At 32.0% G+C, this 24,176-nt stretch overlaps 1 protein-coding gene across 1 annotated transcript; it reads right to left on the reverse strand.

Moving 5' to 3' along the window:
• Positions 1–3,771: 3,771 nt before the first annotated feature.
• LOC143082838 (uncharacterized) lies at positions 3,772–23,126 on the reverse strand. Its single transcript, XM_076258765.1, has 8 exons — positions 23,076–23,126; positions 21,911–22,113; positions 17,688–17,974; positions 13,504–13,644; positions 6,701–6,967; positions 6,381–6,490; positions 5,965–6,106; positions 3,772–4,738 (listed from the first exon to the last, which is right to left on the reverse strand). Exons 1-8 carry the CDS (start codon positions 23,111–23,113, stop codon positions 3,977–3,979), a joined length of 1,950 nt encoding a protein of 649 aa, XP_076114880.1. The 5' UTR covers positions 23,114–23,126; the 3' UTR covers positions 3,772–3,976.
• Between the last annotated feature and the right edge of the window lie 1,050 nt (positions 23,127–24,176).

The raw sequence follows: 24,176 nt of genomic DNA on the forward strand, positions 1-24,176 counted from the left end.
TTATTTATAAGTCGGGTTTATGGGAACATTACAAACATTAGCTTTTTGCCGACACCGAAGTAAAAATGAAAATTTGAACCCGTTTGCAACCGAGATCGCACAAGAGGACGTTATTTCGTCCATTATTACAAATCTCCAATAGTGTCTTTTTGGTGTGGGGATGAAAAATATCCTATCATGTCCGATTTGTGTTTTCACAGATGTTTTTCAACTTTGTTTCGATCTGATGAGCTCTTTTAACAGATGTGTATAGTGTGTTACTCCGTTGTATTGTTACATCACTGTCCCAAGTTAGGGAGAGTTAAGTTGCCAAAAACTAGAATAACCTTACCACATTGTGTATTTGATTTTTTCTTCGACAGGAGTCTATAATTTAATCGGCTCGTTACGTTAACGTTTGCGCGAAATCGTTATAAAATAGTTGTTGTTTGTTGCTGTATATAACATTTGCTTTTCGTTCATTGTTAAATCAGGCCGTTAGTTTTATACACAGTACTTTAGTACAAGTAATATTGATGTACAGTTCTAAAAATGCATATCAAATGTACATGTACATCCGTAAAGCTGTATATAAATTGTGAAGCTGTATATAAATTGTAAAGCTGTATATAAATTGTAAAGCTGTATATAAATTGTAAAGCTGTATATAAATTGTACAGCTGTAAATCTGTGTATAAAATGTACATCTGTAAAACTGTATATAAACTGCACATTTTTAAAGCTGTGTGTATAAACTGTAACTCTGAAAAAATATACTTTAACTGCACATTTTTTATTCTGTATAAGCTAAACATATTATACCACTGCATCTTGTGTGATATGATACATGTATCTATCCACAGTTTATTTACAGTTATACAGATGTACAGTTTATATATAGCTTTATAGCTATACATTTACAGTTGGTATGCATCTTTAGAACTGTACAGTTTATATATACAGTTTACAGATAGATATAGGAAGATGTGGTATGAGTGCCAATGAGACAACTCTCCATCAAAATAATAATTTACAAATGTAAACCATTATAGGTCAAGGTACGGCCTTCAACACGGAGTCTTGGCTCAGACCCAACAGCAAGCTATAAAGGGGCCCAAAAATTACTAGACTGAGTGTAAAACCATTCAAACTGGAAAACCAACGGTCTAATCTATAAAAAAAAAACGAGAAACACGTATGATCAACATATTAAACAGACGACAACTACTGTACATCATATTCTTGACTTAGGACAGGTACAAATATTTGCAGCGGGATTAAACGTTTTAATGGTACCAAACCTTCTCCCTTTTCTGAAACAATAGTATAACATCACAACATAGAAAAACACACTATAAAATATCAATTTGAAGGCTTAACTCAATAAAAAAAAACACAAATTAACACGCAATGAAAGAATAAATTTGATCTGCGATACCTGTATGCAAAAACATAGTTATTTAAATTATAAGGGATAAATAATTAAGGTCAAAAGTAAATAAACAGGTTTAAACAAAGTTAAAGTAAGATGCCATTGTGAAATTTTAAACAATTTTTAGAAAATCATCACTTTTGAAAAAACCTGCGTCATATCATACACAGTTAAATGAAAATAATTTTGTCGTTTTAAAAGTATACTTCTTTGTCTGTGTGTATAAAATCTTCCGTTTAGGAGTACCAAGAAATTTCTTTGATATAAATAAAATTTATCTAACACTTGGTACATATAGGGTGATTATCAAAAATAAAACTATACAATTAGTGCTAGATAAAACTTCCTGTACAGGTGCAAGAACAGTATTTAAGGAGAAATTAAATCCTTTTGATGTTCATAGTACGAAGAAATGAAAATTTGTAGTAATTCCAAATATCAAGCTGGTATATAGACAAGATCCATATGAACATAAAATAACAAAAAAACATTACAAATAGTATCAACAGGTGAAATTAACAAGAGAGTACGATTTGAGAGTACTCGCAGTTACTGACAGCTAGTTAAAAACCAAAACAATTAATAATAAAAAATTAATGCATCAGAGACTAAAATCAACTAAAACACATCCCAGGGATTTAGTATTATTTTAACGTCATGAACAGTCAAAGAAGACATGACTTGTGCAATGCCAAAAAAATAAATGTATCGACAGGTAGTAGATTAGTTAGGAGTGACTTATTTATAGATAAAAATGAATGCGTATGTGTCTCTATACACCCCGTTGAAAAAGAAAATACAATTCAGTTATGTTTTAATTTGCTAATGACAAAATCGGTATTAGTGCCAATATAAACTATATTCAGAGATCTAATTACAATATTGGTGGTACTACGATAACCCTTTCTTGGAAACGAAATCGCTGACTTAAAAAAATTACCAGTGATGCATTGATTACGTTCGTTAAAATCTATGACATCACTACACACACGGGCATACCGAACGAGTTGGGATATATAAACAACGAAAGGCACATCGCCGTCTAAAAAAGGAAAATTAACAATAGGGAATGAAAAATCGTCTCTTTTGTCGTAAATTTTAGTATGGAGTTTCCCTTTAGAAATTGAATTGTCTAAATCTAGAAAATGGCAACTGCTGCTGTTTATGTTAGATTTAGTTAAAGTAAGTTCTTTTTGGTAAATTTCAGAAGTATATTTAGAATATTCTGGATTATTTACCGAAAAAATAGCATCCAGATAACGGTAGGTATTGTTGAATGTATCAACCAAATGGAACAGTGATGTGTCATAACTGAGTTTGGTCATAAACTGAGATTCATAGCAATATAGGAATTTATCTTACCTCCTATACATTTCTAGGAATATGATTAGTTAAAAGCGTCCTCGTGAAAACCGTGAATATTTAATATTAGGTTTGTTGGGAGGCGGGGCTTATTTCATACACGGTTAGTAGTGGAGTTGCGTCCCTTTATATTCCATATAAGGTAATAAGGAGGCGGGGCTTATTTCATACACGGTTAGTAGTGGTGTTACGTCCCTTTAGAAAAACAAAACAGTACTGAGAAAAAATCTTAAATGTTTCAACAGACGAAGAAAGTGATATAGATATAGGAAAATGTGGTATGAGTGCCAATGAGACAACTCTCCATCCAAATAACAATTTATTAAAGTAAACCATTATAGGTCAATGTACGATATGCATCTTAAGAACTGTACATCAAGATTAATTGTACTAAAGTAGCTGTGTAGCTTTTGATTTTTAATGTTTTCCATGCAATTTTTAGAACTAGTTTAGCTTATTTATTTGTCTGCTTTGTATGTGCTTATAATCTAGTTAAGTGCTTTACTTGTTTGTGCTTGCTTTTATATGTATAACTTTTTGCTTTATTAATGTCGGCAAAAAGCTCTACAGAGCGTATGTTTGTAGTATTTCATGTAACCCGACTTAAAATAAAATGTTCTATTCTATTGTTTTTCCGGAATTTCGTCGTTGAAAAGTTGCTCCAAAACTTTATCAAATTGGGTTCCAAACGACTCCTCAAAGTGTTTATGTAGTGTTTCTACATCAATTTCTTTAACACACTTATCGTATATTTCTTCGGCCCTTCTTCTATTTCATTCTATAGTATAAATTGTTTTACATTAGTCATTGGTGTGCCTCTTATAGCTAACTATGTGGTATCGGTTGTGCTCTATGTTGAATACCGTACACAGACCTATATATTAATTTTATTTGTCAATTGGTCTCTGGTGGAAGGTTGTCTGATTGGCAATAACACCCCATGTTTTATATTTATATTTATGATACTATTCGGATATAATAATTATATGATTGAACAATTGTTTATTATTCCTTTAATGAATTACACAATATATTTACCTTGAATATATTTTTGACATTAGTAATGTTTTTCCTGAATATTTACAAGGTTATTTATGACACTCTTTAAAAAACATTAAATTAATTAGGAAGTAAAACTGTTAACTAGCTATATATGATATATATATTTCATACATTCCACAGTCAAGTGATACTTATTCCACTTTACCATTTTGTTATTTCGCGAAAGTTTTCCACTTCTTTCTGGATTTTGTCGATCATAACTTTCAGCTTCAAGAGGGCTCCTTCTTTCTTGCGCATACTGTTGTAGTCTTCAAGAAGCTTGTCATTGGTCTTTGAAAGAGTTTCAAGTTTTTTCGGAATTTCGTCGTTGAAAAGTTGCTCCAAAACTTTATCAAATTGGGTTCCAAACGACTCCTCAAAGTGTTTATGTAGTGTTTCTACATCCATTTCTTTAACACACTTATCGTATATTTCTTCGGCCCTTCTTCGGCAAGTATCAGCGCTCAGAAACAACCACTCTACCACACGTATAATCGGATTTAAGATCAGTGTTAACACCACTGGGAAAATCCATGCAAAGGGAAAAAATGCTATTGAAAGGCCAACTCCAAGACCTACGAAAAATGTTCTTGTCCCGCTGTATTCTCTGTGGTAAATTCCTAACATTTCATATTCTATTCCCTGCATTTTTTTTTCCATATCTTCTACCAATGACCGTATTTGTGCATCTGCTTCATTCAATATTGACTTTACTTCGTCGCTTTCACACCACTTTTGAATTCCCCTTTCAATGCGGTGTTTCACCTCTTCGCCAAGTTTGCTGTATGCAATTTCCTGAATGGGTTTTTCGTCGATTGGATTCAGTATTTTTTGTTTTCCATTATCAGAATGTAAGTATTTGTGCAACTTTTCGGCCAATTGCCTTACCATACTCTTTCTGTATCTTTCCATTTCCTCCTTCCTCTGAAATCAATATAAAAAATGCACACAGATAGTGTGTGTCTATTAATCAAAGAAACTATGAAGTTATATCAATCAGAACTTTTCTAAGTACTCATATGGAAATAAGGAAGTGTTTCGAATTAAGTTACTGTCAGGGTTATAAATGTTAAGCATTTATTCGAATGTATACATTTGTAAAGTTTGTAAACATCCTAAATATATTGGGCTGTTATAACTATTTTTAAGTCGGTAAAACTCAATGAGAAAAAATGTTTACCAACTCCCACTCCGCCTTTTCCATTAGATTTAACAGTTTATTGTTGTATTATAATGTTAAAGGTGCATTGGCTGTCAAATTCATGGTCACCGATTTTATTCAATTCTCAAATTTGATTTATAAAATACTGAAATTCAAATGATAAAAAGTCTAAATAACACAATTTACGATACATGGATTCGATAATCTGTATCATAATTTCGTGTGTATTTAGGTCTAGACGCCATCTTATCAATTTTCGAGATGTCCTCTAAAATACAGACGGTCATATAGCCGATATAAACATAAATACAGATATAAATAGAAAGAGAACACGTACAATCAGATTATATTTTTCTAGGTATGTTTAATTTCATATTATATGGTTAACATATTCATTTGTAAATCATCGTTCTTTTCCTGTATTAGAATGAGTTTTTGAGGATTGAATAAGCAAACTGATAGGTTTATCCTTGTTTCACTTTCAATGTTGACATTCTTTTTCCTTTTAATACTAGTAGATGAACACGCCTAGTTCATGCGTAGCTCATCTCTAGCAAACGGATTCAATAGAAGGTCACATACATACGGATTAAATGAGTTCGAATTATTCACTTTCAGGAATGCAAAAACACTCATTTCTTTTTAATCAATTGTTCAAAGTTACAGAAGGAGTACCGACAACCAATATTAGCCAACTACAGTCCTCAAGTGTGTACTTTAAGTAATGACCCTCAAATCAGTAATTTTTTGTAGTGTCATATATGTTTTTTTTATTTCGGCTGTTTTTATTTCGGTAGAATTGTTTCATTTTTTTTTGCATTCCTGGATATCTTATGACCTACTGAACACCACGGGTTTTGTTCATTGTCAAAGGCCGTATGGAGACCTACAGTATAATTGAGTTCAAACACTATTTTTGGTTTTTGGTGGATAGTTGTGTAATTGACAATCGTCCCCACAGGACTAGTTCACATTATTGTTATAATACCTTAAGGAATTCCATCTCTACATTCTCAATATCCTTTTTGTTCTTTTTTATATATTCTTTTTGATCCTTTTCAGACTTCTCAAGTAGAACCAAACGAGCAAGAGTGCCTCTTTCTGCATTTCGGATAAAGTTCTGTATAAAGCTAGAAATAGAAAGGTTACTGAAACTTGTCAATATACATTTTATTTGAAATTCAATATTATTGATAACGAGGAAAGTATAACACATACAATTTCATTTGAAATAAATAGATAAACGATATTCGTTACAAAGACATAATTAAGGTAATTGTAAATATTTTTTCTCTCTGACTTATTATTAAGTAACATAAAGGTGTAGCATGTTGACTCCTATGAACATAATTTTAGTTCAGTAATTTCAACAGAATCAAAAGTTTCACAAGATAAATATCTTACTAAAAATAAAATTCTACTCTTTTGTTCTTATTTTTGTAGATGGTATCAAGAAGAACGTCTTCAAACCTCTTGTAGTCTTCAGTAAATTCACTCGTAATCCCCCTTTGCATCTAAAATTATAAATCGAATACAAGGATGTGTATTTGAAAATCAAACTTAATAAATTATCCTACACAAAACCACAGCTGCACAGACTTCTACTCAGAAACACTCTTAGATTGTACATAATACACACTGAATGAATTCAGCATAATTATAATCAACTATTTCTTGATGAAAATACACAATCAACGTACATTAACTTGAAAGGAAAGTTATACCTGTTTCATGCTGATTCGAAAAATATTTTTCGGATCTATGTGTGGCCATCCTTTCTTCAGTTTACTATTGATAATTCGAAAAGTTTTGTCATGCTGGTTCTCTCTATCCACATTGTCTTCTTCTTCTTCATCATCATCATCTGATGGTGAACGATACTCCTCTTTTTCGATGCTGTCCCATTTGTTTGTTAGAAACATAACATCTTCTGTATTAAAGCAGGGCATTTTGGAACGATTACCCATGATATTTCTTAGAATTTTGATCAGCTAAAACGTAATTCAAAGAAGAGTGTTAAAATTATGATTATTGATAGATGTTATTGAACATTATAAATGATAAAGTATTCCTTAAAACTTCGTTAGTCACTAACATTTCAGGCAAACATACATTTTTCTTTAATAAATATTGCTTTCCTGCATACATGGCCGAGGTAAAAAAAAATGTTAGATTCTGAAATCAAAATAATAAAAAAAAAACATCATTCAAAAATATTTTTTTTTACAAATGAGCTGAAAGGTATACTCTTGATCTTTCTTAATTTTGAATTCACAGTGATTTGCACAGTTGATCGCCATTACCAAAAACGTATTTACATAGTATTTTAGTTTGAAAAAAGGATTATTATAATCCAACATTTTTTCGTGATGCTAAATTTTTTTTATGATTAACTGGTTAACCGTTACGGGATATCATTTCAAAAGATGAACACATGTTCAATTTGTCGTCACCACGATCCTGTCCCATTTTTCCTCGAATGTGACATTGCTGAATTATACTTATCACTGAGTTTATACATCCATTAGTCACACGTCAGTGTCACATTTTGGACAAGGTCTGATTACGCTACAGATGCATCCAGTTCACACAATTTAATTATCCATACAAATGCACAGTAATGCTAGAGCAAGCAGGAGAAGAATTGTTTGCCCAGTATATTTTCCATTTGGTTAAGTTAAACTTAAGTTTAACAAATATAACTTCGAATGAAAAAGCATTGTGCTGAATCATATGCTATCAACTGCAAAAACTTTTCGATTGTGTTGTAAGAATGTGATTTATGATTACACATTTTTTTCTGCTAGATCCCAATTATTGTAACATTAACTAAATATAAAAATAAGAAGATGTGGTATGATTGGCAATGAGACACAAGAGAGCAAATACCATAAAAAATACAAACTATTATAGGTCACGGTACAGCCTTCAACAATGAGCAAAGCCCATACCGCATACTCAGCTATAAAAGGCCTCGAAATGTCAAATGTAAAACAGTCCAAACGAGAAAAATAACGCCTTATTTATGCATAAGATATTAAGAGAAATATAAAGATTTTACACAGCAACAAGCGACATGCACATACAAAATGTGGCGGGGTTAAACGAGTTTGAAGGCGCAAACCCTACCCTAATCTGGGACAGTGGTGTAGCAAAACAACATTACAAAACTCTATAAAAATTAGTCGAAAAAGGCTAAACTCATCACAATACTAATTGAACTACATGTAACAAAACACATAGTAGGGAACTCATACTTCCCCACAACAAAATACAGATCTGAGAGATTTGCATTTACTGACATTTACATTTCAAAGCCAAAATCAACTGATAAATAATCATGCATCTTAGACTAAAATACTTCATATAAGTAACAAAGAAGTCTGCTTAGGTTGCTCCATTATATTTTGTCAATAAAATGGAATTACAAATAACGGTCATACAAATGGAAGGCTTAGCTAGCTTTAAATCTTGATTAAAACAATAATTTGATATATTCGCAAGAAAAAAACCAACGCGTTCAATACTTAGGCTACTACATGCAGCCCAATCCATCAGAAGCAAGAGTTAAGCCGATAGAGTACAAATATAAGCCTTGTGTCAAAATGTCTAATTTTGGTTGCTAACGACTGTAAACAATAACATTAACATGTATTGTCATTCTTAAACACTTAATTTCCTCAGAACGTGATTTAGAAACCAAATATCAATAGATTTGTGGCATGAAAAGTCTTAAATTATACAATTCTGAGCTTGGTAAGTATGCCTTAATAGTAAATATTTTTTTCAAATTTTCCCTCTTAACTTATTTTCTGTGTTCTGCTAGTTAAATCGAGCAAAATGGCCTTTTATTTTTGAAAATTGGTTGAGTAATGAATATCTTATGAAGGTTAGAAGTTGACACTGAAACGCGACAAAAACTGATTTTAAAGAAAGGTGCCAAGTCAAAGTGTAAAATCTTGTCTCTACCTCAATTTTTAGCAAAATCTTAAAAACTATACCTCTTTTGTCAGTTTTTTTAATGTTGAAAATCTTAATAAGATCTCTGATGATGCAAAATAGTACAAAATGTAGCAATTTCAAGCATAAAAATGTTAATCTTTATGCTTATTGCATACCAAAGACTTGATTAAAAAACTTGGTGATAGGGAATCAATTTCTTACTTCTGATTTAACTATACATTTAAAATATGCCAAAATGTAACCTGAAATCTTGATTAAAACAACAATTTGATATATTCGCAAGAAAAAAACCAACGCGTTCAATACTTAGGCTACTACATGCAGCCCAATCCATCAGAAGCAAGAGTTAAGCCGATAGAGTACAAATATAAGCCTTGTGTCAAAATGTCTAATTTTGGTTGCTAACGACTGTAAACAATAACATTAACATGTATTGTCATTCTTAAACACTTAATTTCCTCAGAACGTGATTTAGAAACCAAATATCAATAGATTTGTGGCATGAAAAGTCTTAAATTATACAATTCTGAGCTTGGTAAGTATGCCTTAATAGTAAATATTTTTTTCAAATTTTCCCTCTTAACTTATTTTCTGTGTTCTGCTAGTTAAATCGAGCAAAATGGCCTTTTATTTTTGAAAATTGGTTGAGTAATGAATATCTTATGAAGGTTAGCAGTTGACACTGAAACGCGACAAAAATTGATTTTAAAAAAAGGTGCCAAGTCAAAGTGTAAAATCTTGTCTCTACCTCAATTTTTAGCAAAATCTTAAAAACTATACCTCTTTTGTCAGTTTTTAAATGTTGAAAATCTTAATAAGATCTCTGATGATGCAAAATAGTACAAAATGTAGCAATTTCAAGCATAAAAATGTTAATCTTTATGCTTATTGCATACCAAAGACTTGATTAAAAAACTTGGGAATAGGGAATCAATTTCTTACTTCTGATTTAACTATACATTTAAAATATGCCAAAATGTAATCTAAAATCTTGATTAAAACAATAATTTGATATATTCGCAAGAAAAAAACCAACGCGTTCAATACTTAGGCTACTACATGCAGCCCAATCCATCAGAAGCAAGAGTTAAGCCGATAGAGTACAAATATAAGCCTTGTGTCAAAATGTCTAATTTTGGTTGCTAAGGACTGTAAACAATAAAATTAACATGTATTGTCATTCTTAAACACTTAATTTCCTCAGAAGTTGATTAAGAATCCAAAAATCAATAGATTTGTGGCATGAAAAGTCTTAAATTTTACAATTCTGAGCTTGGTAAGTATGCCTTAATAGTAGATATTTTTTTTTAAATTCTCCATCTTAACTTATTTTCTGTGTTCTGCTAGCTAAATCGAGCAAAATGGCCTTTTATTTTTGAAAATTGGTTGAGTAATGAATATCTTATGAAGGTTAGCAGTTGACACTGAAACGCGACAAAAATTGATTTTAAAAAAAGGTGCCAAGTCAAAGTGTAAAATCTTGTCTCTGCCTCAATTTTTAGCAAAATCTTAAAAACTATACCTCTTTTGTCAGTTTTTAAATGTTGAAAATCTTAATAAGATCTCTGATGATGCAAAATAGTACAAAATTTAGCAATTTCAAGCATAAAAATGTTAATCTTTATGCTTATTGCATACCAAATAAAATTTAGAAAGGAAATGGGGAATATGTCAAAGCGACAACAACCCGACCATAGAGCAGACAACAGCAGAAGGCCACCAATGGGTCTTCAATGTAGCGAGAATTCCCGCACCCGTAGGTATCCTTCAGCTGGTCCCTAAAAATATGTATATTAGTACAGTGATAATGGACGTCATACTAAACTCCGAATTATACACAAGAAACTAAAATTAAAAATCATACAAGACTAACAAATGCCAGAGGCTCCTGACTTGGAACAGGTGCACAATTGCGGCGGGGTGAAACAAACATGTTTATGAGATGTTAACCCTTGATTAAAACACTTGGTGATAGGGAATCAATTTTTACTTCTGATTTAACTATACATTTCAAATATGCCAAAATGTAACCTGAAATCTTGATTAAAACAATAATTTGATATATTCGCAAGAAAAAAACCAACGCGTTCAATACTTAGGCTACTACATGCAGCCCAGTCCATCAGAAGCAAGAGTTAAGCCGATAGAGTACAAATATAAGCCTTGTGTCAAAATGTCTAATTTTGGTTGCTAAGGACTGTAAACAATAAAATTAACATGTATTGTCATTCTTAAACACTTAATTTCCTCAGAAGTTAATTTAGAATCCAAATATCAATAGATTTGTGGCATGAAAAGTCTTAAATTATACAATTCTGAGCTTGGTAAGTATGCCATAAGGTAGCAATAAACAGTTAGGAAAAAATATTAAAATTTGCCCTTATAAATTTTACCATCCCCTTTTCATTGCTCTCTTGCAATATCAAGCTTACTGTTTGTGTCATATATGGGCATATGTATGTAATTAGAATCTTCCATAGATTTTATATCCAGTATATAAAATGATAAAATATAAATTCTTTTGGGTGTATCCATGGCAACAATCTGCATGTATTTGTTATAAAATATTGCAAAAAGGGGGGAAAAGATGTCACATATTTCCCCGAAATTTGGCTAAAAGTTGAATTTTAATCGCTTGAAGTAATACCTTTTCTGAAACTGTGTACATATATCATTCAGCAAATTCAATGAAAATCATATGTCTTTCATCTCATTTTTATGTAAAATTGCGTCAAAAACTTCGTGTAAAAAAAAATACGGATTGTCAAACCGAAAACAGCCCATAAAACATGTAAAGAATAATCTTGATGCTCTTATAAACCATCTTTGAAGGCTAAATTAGCATTCAGCTGTCTAAAAATTAATTTTATTACACAATAACTTTCCTATTTGAAAAATCCATAGTGGCCAAAATGCGAAACTAAACTAACTCCTAACTGTGTATTGATACCTCAGGTTGAACCTACGATTCTTTTTCTCGGACGCTGCCTGTACTTGATATGACAAATTTGGGGATGTTTACATATTGTGACTTGGTTGGAGAGTTGTCTCATTGGCACTCATACCACATCTTATCTAACACATTCCCTTCCACTTTATCATGTTTGTTAAATGTAATTATATTTGTGTTCAATCTTATGAATTTAAAAATAAACAGCTGCGTCATGAGCCCATGATACGCCCGACGTCTTATGTGGAAGTCTTATGCAATAATCATAAATAGTTTCTGAGAAAGTTTTAAGCAATAACCATATACTGTTTTAGAGACACGGCGGGACATGTGACACCTCCCACCCTGTTTTTTTTTACAAAAAACTAAATATTACCAAAATAAAATTTTGAATCAAAACCAAAAAGTATACAGATCTTTAGATTAATATAACAAAGAAGTGTGTAAAGTTTTAAGCAATAATCATAAATTATTTAAAACCCTCCCCTGTTTTACAAAATGCTCAATAACTCAAAAATAAAATTTTGAATAATCACCAAAAAGTATACAGATCTTTAGATTAATAGAACAAAAAAGTGTGTAAAGTTTTAAGCAATAATCATAAATCGTTTTTGAGATACGGCACAACATGTAAAAAAAACCTCCCCCTTTTTTACAAAATACTAATAACTCAAAAATGAAATTTTGAATCATCACCAAAAAGTATACAGATTTTTAGATTAATATAACAAAGACATGTGTAAAGTTTTAAGCAATAATCATAAATAGTTTTTGAGATATGGCGCGACATGTAAAAAAACCCTCCCCCTTTTTTACAAAATACTCAATAACTCAAAAATGAAATCTTGAATCATAACCAAAAAGTATACAGTTATTGAGATTAATATAACTAAGAAGTGTTTAAAGTTTTAAATCATAATCAAGAATCGTTTTTGAGATACAGTGCGACATGTGAAAAAAACACACCCCTGTTTTAGTTATAAAGTGCCGTAACTCAAAAAGTTTAAATCTTATTGTCACCAAAAAGTAAACAGATCATTTGACCATCATAAGAAACAACTATATTAAGTTTCTTGAAATTTGGATAAGTCGTTCTCAAGTTACGGTGCGACATGTTTACGCCTGACAGACGGACAGACGGACGGACACCGGACATTTTTATACCATAATACATCCCGTCAAAATTTTGACGGGCGTATAAAAAATGTCAACTGATTTTTTAATTTTTTTTTCTATATTTGCCTTTCACATGTCAGGAGCCTGTAATGCAGTGCGTGTCGCGTTTTGCTGTTTCTCATAGTCGTTATTCTCTTAATTACTGATTTGCATAGTTTGTTTTTGTATTGTTCCAGGTTAATTGGATGGTTGGCACTTTGAAACTAGTTTAACCCCTATAATTGTTTATTGCTGTGTTATTTCGTCTTTTATTGAGAGTCTGCTTGTCTAATTAGCATTTTATATTTTCTCTCGTTCCGTAAGTCGATAACATTTGAATTTGTGAATATTTCCCTCAAAAATGTGTTGCTTGCATTTGTCTTGTCTGTTGTTATAAATAATCATATTACCATTAGTATTTTCATTTTTTTTTTCTATGAAACACTTCATTCATCTTACCCGATCATCACAGACTCCTCCAGCGTTGTTTGCGTTGATTATAAACATGAAGGACACAGCATGGGGTAAGAATTCAAGTAAGATTTTGTCTAAATCATCAGATTCGCCTATTCCTGGTGTGTCAACCAAAATCACGTTACCCTTTTACAACGAGAATAAATACCTATATGCTAAGTCTTTACATTCATGATAAATGAATACATTTACTATCATATATAAAGTTATTTTGAATCAAGACGAGTACTGATGAGAGTAAAATCATGTAAAATCGTAGATGCAGTCATGTATATTCACAATAATAATTTTAATTTAGCATCATCACTAGTGAAGCGAAATTGAATTGGTCCAACTTGAAAGTTCACTTCGCAGTATGGGCTAATTTATAAAACAAGGTTTTTTTAACGCTTCAAGTTGAATGATAAGGATTTTGATCACGTTTTCTGCTTGGGTTGTACCATCTTCATTTGCATTGGTATGGCGCGAAATCAGGATTATAATCAGCTCATACAGAAAGATTGGCGCGAAATCAAAGTAATAAATTTATATTAAACTTCGCATATATGATCATATATACTAAGTATACTTTTTTTTGCTGAAATCAGTTAAGCATGTGCTATTAGTCACGCAGGCTAAACAAATCCTTCCTAGCCCCTCTCCTTTTTAAATCAAATCATGGTTGCATTCTTGTGTAACGGCTGCACTCATTGGAGGATATTTTCTTAAAATTCAGGAATTCAGTTTATTCTCAAGTTCATTAAGGATATGCTTAAATGAATTTAGAATATGCTTGAAATCAGTTAAGCATATACTGAAACGAGTTTAGCATAAGCTAAATTCATTTTAGCATAATCTATATTCATTAAATATTTTCTTACATAAATAAAGAATATGCTTAAAGGAGCTTGGTATGTATAACCATATATGCGATGTTTGATATTTATGACCTTGATTCCGAGCCAACATTCCTGTATAAGCTGAACAATTCAGCATATGCTTAATTGATATTAGCTTATATTAAAATCAATTCAGCTTATGCTTGAATGAATTTCGCTTATACTAAAATGAATTTAGCTTATGCTAAAATGAGTTTAGCTAAATCTAAAATGAATTTAGCTTATGCTTGAATGAATTTTGCTTATGTTAAAACGAATTAAGCTTATGATTAAAAAGATTAAGCATAAGCTAAAAGCGATAATTATGATCCTGATTCCGCGCCATAGTTAAGCATATACTGAAACAAAATAATTAAAATATTATGACCTTCATTCCGCACCAATATTTCTGTATAAGCTTTAATAATTCAACTTATGCTATAAGGATTTCCAGAGAAGTTTAAATTGCATACTTCTTAATGAATTCTCTTTCCATTATCAGAAGATGATGAGACGTTGTCAATGAGGAAGCCGTGAAGGCGATTCGCCAGATAATGGTCTACATTACTTTAACTTGTAAGCGAAGTTTTTATAGGGATTTTTTTCACTATTTAGTAGTAAACTCTGTTGTCATCGTAATAATGCATGTATATCATTGTGTTATTACCCGGCTGTTCATGAATTGATCCTGCTATAAATTCAAGGTTAGCTTTGAGACTCTTAAGAATTGACCAAATATTTTAGACAGTGCAATTCAGACATAGAGTGTTGATAACATTTGTGTCAATTCTAATGAAATTTCCTGGCCAATGAGTTAACTTAAGTTATGCTTATGCATTTTTTCTAGCAAATATAAAATAGCTGAGAACAACAAATCAGACTTTCTCACCATTCATTCTCTTTACATGCTTTATATGATGTGCGATATAGTGATTGATCGACGGAAATGATAAATAACTGGAAGTTTTTACTAAGAAAGGCTGTGGAATATTTCAATGTCAAATGCGTTTTGAATATTTAAAATCGAGAGTGGATACATATTGATTTTGACGAGATTTGGTAGTGAAATTGTTTCTCTAATGATTTTTACTGTAAGGGTTTTTATGGAATTTGTTCATTTTTACCGTTGCCTATTTTTAATACAAATACCGCCAAGTTGCAAATCGCTATATTCATTAAAACAATGGTATTTCCTATTTCCACCTTTAAACAAAATGCCATGAAGATATGTTATAAGAAAGTATGAGAAAAAGAGTTCAGTGTCAAATCGACAGCATTGTAATTTATCTAATTTATCTGTAAAACCAATACAGAGAGATACTCGTCGGCATGTTATTTCAACCAATGAAAGGTCTCACGTATGCCTTTAAACAAAATGCCTTTCTGTAGATAAATGCAATAACTAACATGTGAAACTAGAGGCTCTCAAGAGCATGTGTCGCTCACCTTGGTCTATGTGCATATTAAACAATGGACACAGATAAATTCAAGACATAATTGTGTTTTGGTGATGGTGATGTGTTTGTAGATCTTACTTTACTGAACATTCTTGTTGCTACAATTATCTATATCTATAATGAACTTGGCCAAGTAATTACAGTGGAAAATATTTTCTAAAAATTTACAAAAATTTATGAAAAATGTTAAAAATTAACTATAAAGGGCAATAACTCCTTAAGGGGTCAATTGACTATTTTGGTCATGTTGACTTATTTGTAGATCATATTTTTCTGAACGTTATTGCTGTTTACAGTTTATCTCTATCTATAATAATATTCAAGATAATAACAAAAAACGGCAAAATTTCCTTAAAATTACCAATTCAGGTCAGTTACCTAACAACGGGTTGTCCGATTCATCTGAAAATTTCAGGGCAGATAGATCTTGACCTGATAAACAATTTAACCAAGATTTGCTCTAAATGCTTCGGTTTCTGAGTTATAAGCCAAAAATTGCAGTTTACCCCTATGTTCTATTTTTAGCCGTGGCAGCCATCTTGGTTGGATGGCCGGGTCACCGAACACATATTTTAAATGAGATACCCCAAAGATGATTGTGGCCAAGTTTGGATTAATTTTGTCCAGTAGTCTCAGAGGAGAAGATTTTTGTAAAAGATTACTAAAATTTACGAAAAATGGTTAAAAATTGACTATAAAGGGCAATAATTCCTAAAGGGGTTAACTAACCATTTCGGTCGTGTTGACTTATTTGTTAACCTTACTTTGCTGAACATTATTGCTGTTTACAGTTTATCTCTATCTATAATAATATTCAAGATAATAACCAAAAACAGCAAAATTTCCTTAAAATTACCAATTCAGGGGCAGCAACCCAACAACGGGTTGTCTGATTCATCTGAAAATTTCAGGGCAGATAGATCTTGACCTGATAAACAATTTTACTACATGTAAGATTTGATCTTAATTCTTTGGTGTTGAGGTATAAGCCAAAAACTGCATTTTACCCCTATGTTCTATTTTTAGCCATGGCGGCCATCTTGGTTGAATGGCCGGATCACTGGACACATTTTTTAAACCAAAAACCCCAATGATGAATGTGGCCAAGTTTGGTTTAATTTGGCCCAGTAGTTTCAGAAGAGAAGATTTTTTGTAAAAGATTACTAAGATTTACGAAAAATGGTTAAAAATTGACTATAAAGGGCAATAACTCCTAAAGGGGTCAACTGACCATTTCGGTTGTGTTGACTTATTTGTAAATCTTACTTTGCTGAACATTATTGCTGTTTACAGTTTATCTCTATCTATAATAATATTCAAGATAACAACCAAAAACAGCAAAATTTCCTTAAAATAACCAATTCAGGGGCAGTAACCCAACAACAGGTTGTCCGATTCATCTGAAAATTTCAGGGCAGATAGATCTTGACCTGATAAACCATTTTACCACGTAAGATCTGCTCTAAATGCTTTGGTTTTTGAGTTATAAGCCAAAAACTGCATTTTACCCCTATGTTCTATTTTTAGCCATGGTGGCCATCTTGGTTAGTTGGCCAGGTCACCGGACACATTTTTTAAACTAGATACCCCCAATGATGATTGTGGCCAAGTTTGGTTTAATTTGGCCCAGTAGTTTCAGAGGAGAAGATTTTTGTAAAAGTTAACGACGATGGACGACGACGACGTACGACGCCGGACGCCGGACAGACGCCGGACGCCGGACGCCGGACACCGGACGCCGAACGCCGGACGCCGGACGCAAAGTGATGAGAAAAGCTCAACTGGCCCTTCGGGCCAGGTGAGCTAAAAATGAAATAAGTGTCAAATCGACAGCTTTATCAACTATTTGAATTACCTGCAGAAGTGGAACAGGAAGGTACGCGTCGACATAAAACAGGTCCTTCATATCAGCATTTATTTTTTCGACATCTGTTAATGTCCTGATGACAGATTTGAAACGTTTCATATCATTAGGGTGTTCTTCTCTTTTCAATTCTTCTTCCTTTGTGTAAGCTTTGATCTGCAATTTCTTTGAATTTCGTATTCTGCAGACTGTTCCTGTTGCTGCAGCATTACTAGTAACGAAAACGCTTTTGCCAACAATCCAATTTATTACTGAGGTCTTTCCTGCACTGGTTTCGCCTTAACCAAACAGAAAAGAGCTATACAATTATACCAAACCAAGTTGAAATTGGGTAATAAAAGATTATATATGCAGTGTGAGTTTAACAAACAATATGTTGAAATACTGAAAAATGTGTGAAGCCATTACTTAAAAGAGGGACGAAAGATACCAGAGGGACATTCAAACTCATAGAGGAGGTTAAACTGACAACGCCATGGCTAACAAAGCAAAAGTCAAACAGACAAATAAAAGCATACAAGACATATCACAGAAAACTAAAGACTAAGTAACACGAACCCAACCATTGCCTGGCACAATCCTCGACTGAATCCATCAGTAATTTGAAGTTGTATTTCCAATTGATGGATTTAGGCTCACGATATTTCGGACCTTTAGATAACACATTTTGCAGGGAAGTGTTATTGATAATGTTGAGGTCACTAGTAATAACGTTGCCAGTCTGATTATATGTGAATTGGGAACTAGCACATGTGCAATCAGTAGGTTTATACTTGAAGTCGTCAATATTGAGATCCTGTAAAACGTGTTTGTGATTTAAATTTTAGTTGCAATTGGTTTGGTACTTAACATGCTGTTTCATCATAATAGCAATAATAATATGTACGGTTAATGCAAAAGGAGCAATACACATTCTCTAAACTGAACAAGGCCGATATTTACATTTGCAGGCTTATGGAGGTAGAACGTCATTGTTAGAAAAATTATAAACATGATAAATATCGGTATTCAATGAAATACGTATTTGTGAAGAAGAGATAAACACTTTCCTTGGCTTCTTTTTTGCTGACGCCGAACTATACATCATATATAAGTTTTGAAGAAGTTTTACTTTATCGTTTGAAGTGAAAAATATTTGAATCTACATTTTAAATTGATACAAAAAAAATCAAATTTCTGCTCTATGGATTTCCTTTCATAAATGAAATCTGAAATATATCCCTAACAAATGCACCGTATAAAATGCATATAAAAGAACACCTACTTATAAACTGTCACGCATCGCATACTAAGTATAGAGACATGCATAATAAATCTAAATTAAAAAAAAGAAATTCTTTAAGCTTACTTTGACAAATTTTAAACTAACTTCATTTCAACAAGTTTAAATTACATGTTCTAAAATAGAGCTACAAAAAAAAACTTTGCTTTATAAGTTTTCTTTCATAAATGGAGTCTGAAATATATCCATAATAAATGCACCGTATCAAATGCATATAATGTGACCGTCCTTAACTTTATACAACGGGGAGTTTAAGGAATTTTACGACCGACGGGTGTCTCGATCAGTCTGTTTGAATACAGGCTATTGCCCTTTACTGATATGAAATACTCTCAATGTAATGCATATTTTATTAATTCCTGCAAATTAGAACTAAACAAAACTGAAAAAAGGTGACTTAGTGAAGACATAGGCGTCGAATAAAAAAAGGTACATAACTATATTTCAATTTATAGCTAACCGACACGCTCTGTTTTTATTTTTAGTCCCATGGCCAGCCGGTAATAAGAAGATTTACTGTATAACACAATACGCCATTTTTACACTTTTCTTTTTTTTTTCTATTCCAACAAGGACGTATAACTAACTAGGTGGATTCCAGTTTTTATTTAGAATGATATACATTTGAGCATTAGGTACAGATGTGGAAATAAAGTTTGCAATATCCTTAGATTCAGCAGTGCCATTTTCAAAAAAATAATCTTGTGTATATGATAGGGTGAACAAGTACTTTTCTTTAAATCTATTAACAAAAAACGTCGTTTTAATCATAAAACCAACAAAGTAATGAAATATAGGGATAGCTGCCTTTGATTGTCTTGATTAAATCCTTTGATCCTCCTATTATTAAGTTACCCTCAGGCCAATGTAATTATGACATGTGTATATTTAAAGGAGTGTAGCGACAACGTGTCACCCTATTCAATGTCAGTGCTGGATATTCAATTTATAGTAAAGATAACATTAAAACAAGAAATGGTTAATACAAAAATTATTTTAAGATTTACAAGCGGGGGGAAAGGGGGGGGGGGTTATACGAGCAATACGATGTTTAGCTGATGTCAACTCAGGTAGATCCGCGTTTATCTTATGTTCATCTATTTGGTAGAAAACTGACATTGACATTATATGCCTCATTTTAAATTATTGGTGCACTTAAAGATAAATGTAACACTTTTTCAAATTCACCTTTAAGTCTTTCGGGACAAAGAACACAAATTGGATAGCAAGCGGAAAGTGGTGGTATGTCGGAGAGGGACTTAATTTGTGCCATGCAACCGATTATCTATAGACTCCTTAGAAAATGAATTGTTTCAGAGATTCTTGAATGTCTATAAGTGCATCCAACTCTCTCTCTTCACTAGACATCAGAGTTCACATCGTAACTCAAACCTGCTGCGTATTTAGACTTCAAACACAGTCACACGGACATTAAACGTCGTTCAGAATTTTTCCGACTTTCCGACTGAAATAAGTTTAATGAGACCATACTTAGCTTGTATGTCTCCGTCAATCCTGATTATAAGTTGAATCAGATCAAATCATTACATACATGTAAACTCTTTTTCATTATGTTTACCTGAGGTTTGAAAACGTTTAAAACTAAAGACAATTAATTAAAGTGTTAAATCAATTAGCATAGTCTCTCAATTATGATAGACGGATTTTTTTAACTGGAAACTTAACTTAGAGTTCCAAATGGTGAATGAAATCATTTCTTCTTGAATTTCACGGACGCCAACCAAGATATGGCCCGTAATGGAATATAAGTTTCACAGATGAAAGCGGCTATGTGCTCAATGTCGTAAATACAATCCCGTCCACTTTTCATGAATTTTACCTACCGAATAAGACTTATTAGCGGGGTTGTACTAACATGGGCAACACCGCGAATTCAACATTGGAAGCAGGAACTGCTCATCCCTCCAGAACACCCGTAATCACAAAGAGTTTTGGGTGGTGTTCGTGTTGCTTAGTATTTAGTTTATCATCTATGCCTGCAATACATTTTGATTTCTCAACATCAATCCGTATAACTTCCAAAGGAAAGCTACACAGTTCTTGAAAGTAATCAATAACTTCGGCTTAAATTTATTTAAGGAACCTTTATCAATGACTAGTGACCTTTTGTTGTAATACCAGCAAATCATAATTCGTCACATCCGGTTGCATACGTAAAAGGGTCGAAATATTAATGAGATTACATGGTTACTAACTCTTGTACATAGAGGGAAAAGGGTGAAAGTTTGATAGTTTATTTCCAGTAAAGGTTATTTTTTTTTTATATGCAATGAAACATTGTATGAACTTTTTTCTATAATACTAGACAGGATAAAAAAAAACTCATGTCAAGTATTTCTTTATTTCGAAACAAAGATGATTTCTGCATAAAGACTAATATGGACAAATCAATGGTGTTATTACACCCTTTGCTTTGAATTAATGGCGTGATTTTGATTTGAAATGGCGAGTAGCAGTTAATCTGCCTTTTTTTAAACTTTAGTTTTTTCAAGTTTAAATAGCGATTTTGTATCAGGAAATCAAAATGCCCAATGCCAATCACATTGACTATATGTCTTTATGTGTTTTTGTGTTTCTTTGTTGATACATTTGTTTGTTTTTATAGTGATAAAGACTGCAGTACACTTATTTTTGACATTTCGTACCTTATGTCTTTTTGGTTTTCTCACACAGCGTTATTGATATAATGGAATTGTATTTGACTGTCGTACAAGTGAGAGATTTTGCTAGATATAACACCATGTTAAACCCACCTTTTTCTACATACGTAAATGCGTGTACCAAGACTGGAATATGACAGTTCTTCGTTCATGTGTTAAATTTTTGATTTTGCCATTTGATTAGGAACTTTCCGTATTGAACTTTACTTGGAGTTTGTTATTTTACTATTTATTGCACATAACAAACATACCAGCAACAACTATACCACAATCATTTCTTAAAAGATCTCGTTTTGCTGTTTGCAATACAATCATAAAGTTTGGAAAAGCAGATGTAAGCTCGTCTTGAAGATCTTTATCGTATTCTTCACAATTAACCATCTTCTCAACTAATTCAAAGATATATCGGAGCATTTCTATATCTTCCTCCGGAGAAGTTTTCTTTTCTCTCTCCCTGAAATATATAAAGACTTATTTTTGATCGCCAAATCTATTGTATAATATAAATGATGATTGCACATGTTCAATGCATACTGAAACATTAATACCAAATTGGAATGGCATATATTTATGTTCATTAAGTTCATTGGATAAGTGTATGTTCAGGATGTCTAAAAAAAGGATTAATACAGAGCGTTCTGAGCAAAAGATGAGAATACAAATATGGTTTAAAAAAGCGTATAAGATTGCATTTGCAAAACAACATGATGAAAAAATTTATATATTGGATTACTATGAAGGGTATAGGTTTATTAAAGGATTGAAACTATGTCAAGAGTATTTAAAAACAAACCTACAGATATAAACATTTTAAATTTGCTATGTTGTATTCCGTACACCGACTCGTATTCCTTTCGTGACTGTGTCTTCTTATAGCTTGACCGTGAATTAACTTTTTAAATAACAAGTGTTGTGCTAAACTGCAAATGAAACATTACAAAACACTGAAACTATTATGATAATTCATGGCTACTAGTATTCTCTTACTATGTATGTGACCATATCTCATCAGGAGCCTGTTCTGCAGATGTTTTCGTTGCTGTCTGCCATATTTGTGTTACGTATATTGATAACTAATTTGGCAGTTTTTTCACGTTTAAATTATTTCACATCTTGTAACTATAGGGTGCTGGTTTCCATCATTGCTAATGCCCTTTGATGAACTATAACTGCTTATATCCGCTTCAGTGTCAGTCTGTTTGATGCTCATGACATTGGCAATCATACAACATCTCCTTACTTTAGATAAGTGTTTAGACATCATTTTGTTGTCATCATAAACCCAAAAGGGACATACAAAAATTCTTAAATGATAAATTATAGGTTTGAGTACACTGTTCTTATACTGTTTTCAAGGTAACATAAAGAATAAAACTGAAATATATCGACAATTTTAATAATTCAAATTTTCTTTACCTTGGATGAACCAAAACATCAGAACGTTTTGCAGCCATGTTTTTGTTTTGGTCTGTAAGTAAAAAAGATGAATATGATAACAGATGATGTCACTTTTTACAAACTAACTGCAATGAATAGTCAATTCATATATGATTTGTAAATGATTGTTTTCATTTTAACTAGAAATGGCATATTAAGAACACCCTATGCGGGATATTGGCTATGCATCTCATTGGGATGCGGCTTCGAAAAGAAAAGACTATCAGTATGATTAAAGTGTAAATAAAAATACTGGAGCACCTCATAAACAATTCTAAAAGTAACCACCACGTTATTTAAAGTCGAAAGTAAAAATGAGGTTTTATTTACTGTAGTTGCAATCTGTCAACGGTAATAAGATCAATTTCGTCATGGTTAATAAATGATCATAACTGTTATTGTTTTGCATATTTCATGTATTTCTCAAATGTTCTTCAATCAACCAATATAAAATTAAAACCAATGAATCTTCTTCAACGTTTTTCTGTAAACACATTTTAGTATTCAGTATTATAAAAAAGTATGGAGGCAAGTTGAACAGTGTGCTATTGAATACCAATAGTACCTATTTAGAAGTTTTCTATCAACAGTTAGTTAATCGGTAATTTGCTTTATAACAGTTGTGTTCACATTTACATTTATTCAAGATTCAACACATTCTTGAAATGTAGGTTCTGTTTACGATGCAACAGAACTTCAAACTTGGTAATTAACTGTAGGAAAAGGTAAGTATTATGTTAACAGGAACTTGATACGTTATGAATCTGAAAATGCATAAGTTGCAGAGAGCTCTGATCTGTTTTTTTAGAAAAATGCGTCCAAGATTTTATAGAAAAATTGACGGATGTACCTACAAATACTAGTGTACCCTATTTTTTAAGCCTGGTATATTTAATATTCCTTTCTAAAATAGCCGTTATTGATTTCACTACATACTAAAAAATAATAACAATATCTATGCATTTCTCAAATACAGCAATATCATTTCCACTTATGACACAGCTTTCTACAATTGAAAAATATTGTCAAAACGAAGATCATTTTGTCGCATCATTGAGTGACGATACAGTTGAATCTCAA

The sequence above is a fragment of the Mytilus galloprovincialis genome, chromosome 1 (assembly GCF_965363235.1).
Source record: "Mytilus galloprovincialis chromosome 1, xbMytGall1.hap1.1, whole genome shotgun sequence".
In the NCBI taxonomy this organism is placed as follows: domain Eukaryota; kingdom Metazoa; phylum Mollusca; class Bivalvia; order Mytilida; family Mytilidae; genus Mytilus; species Mytilus galloprovincialis.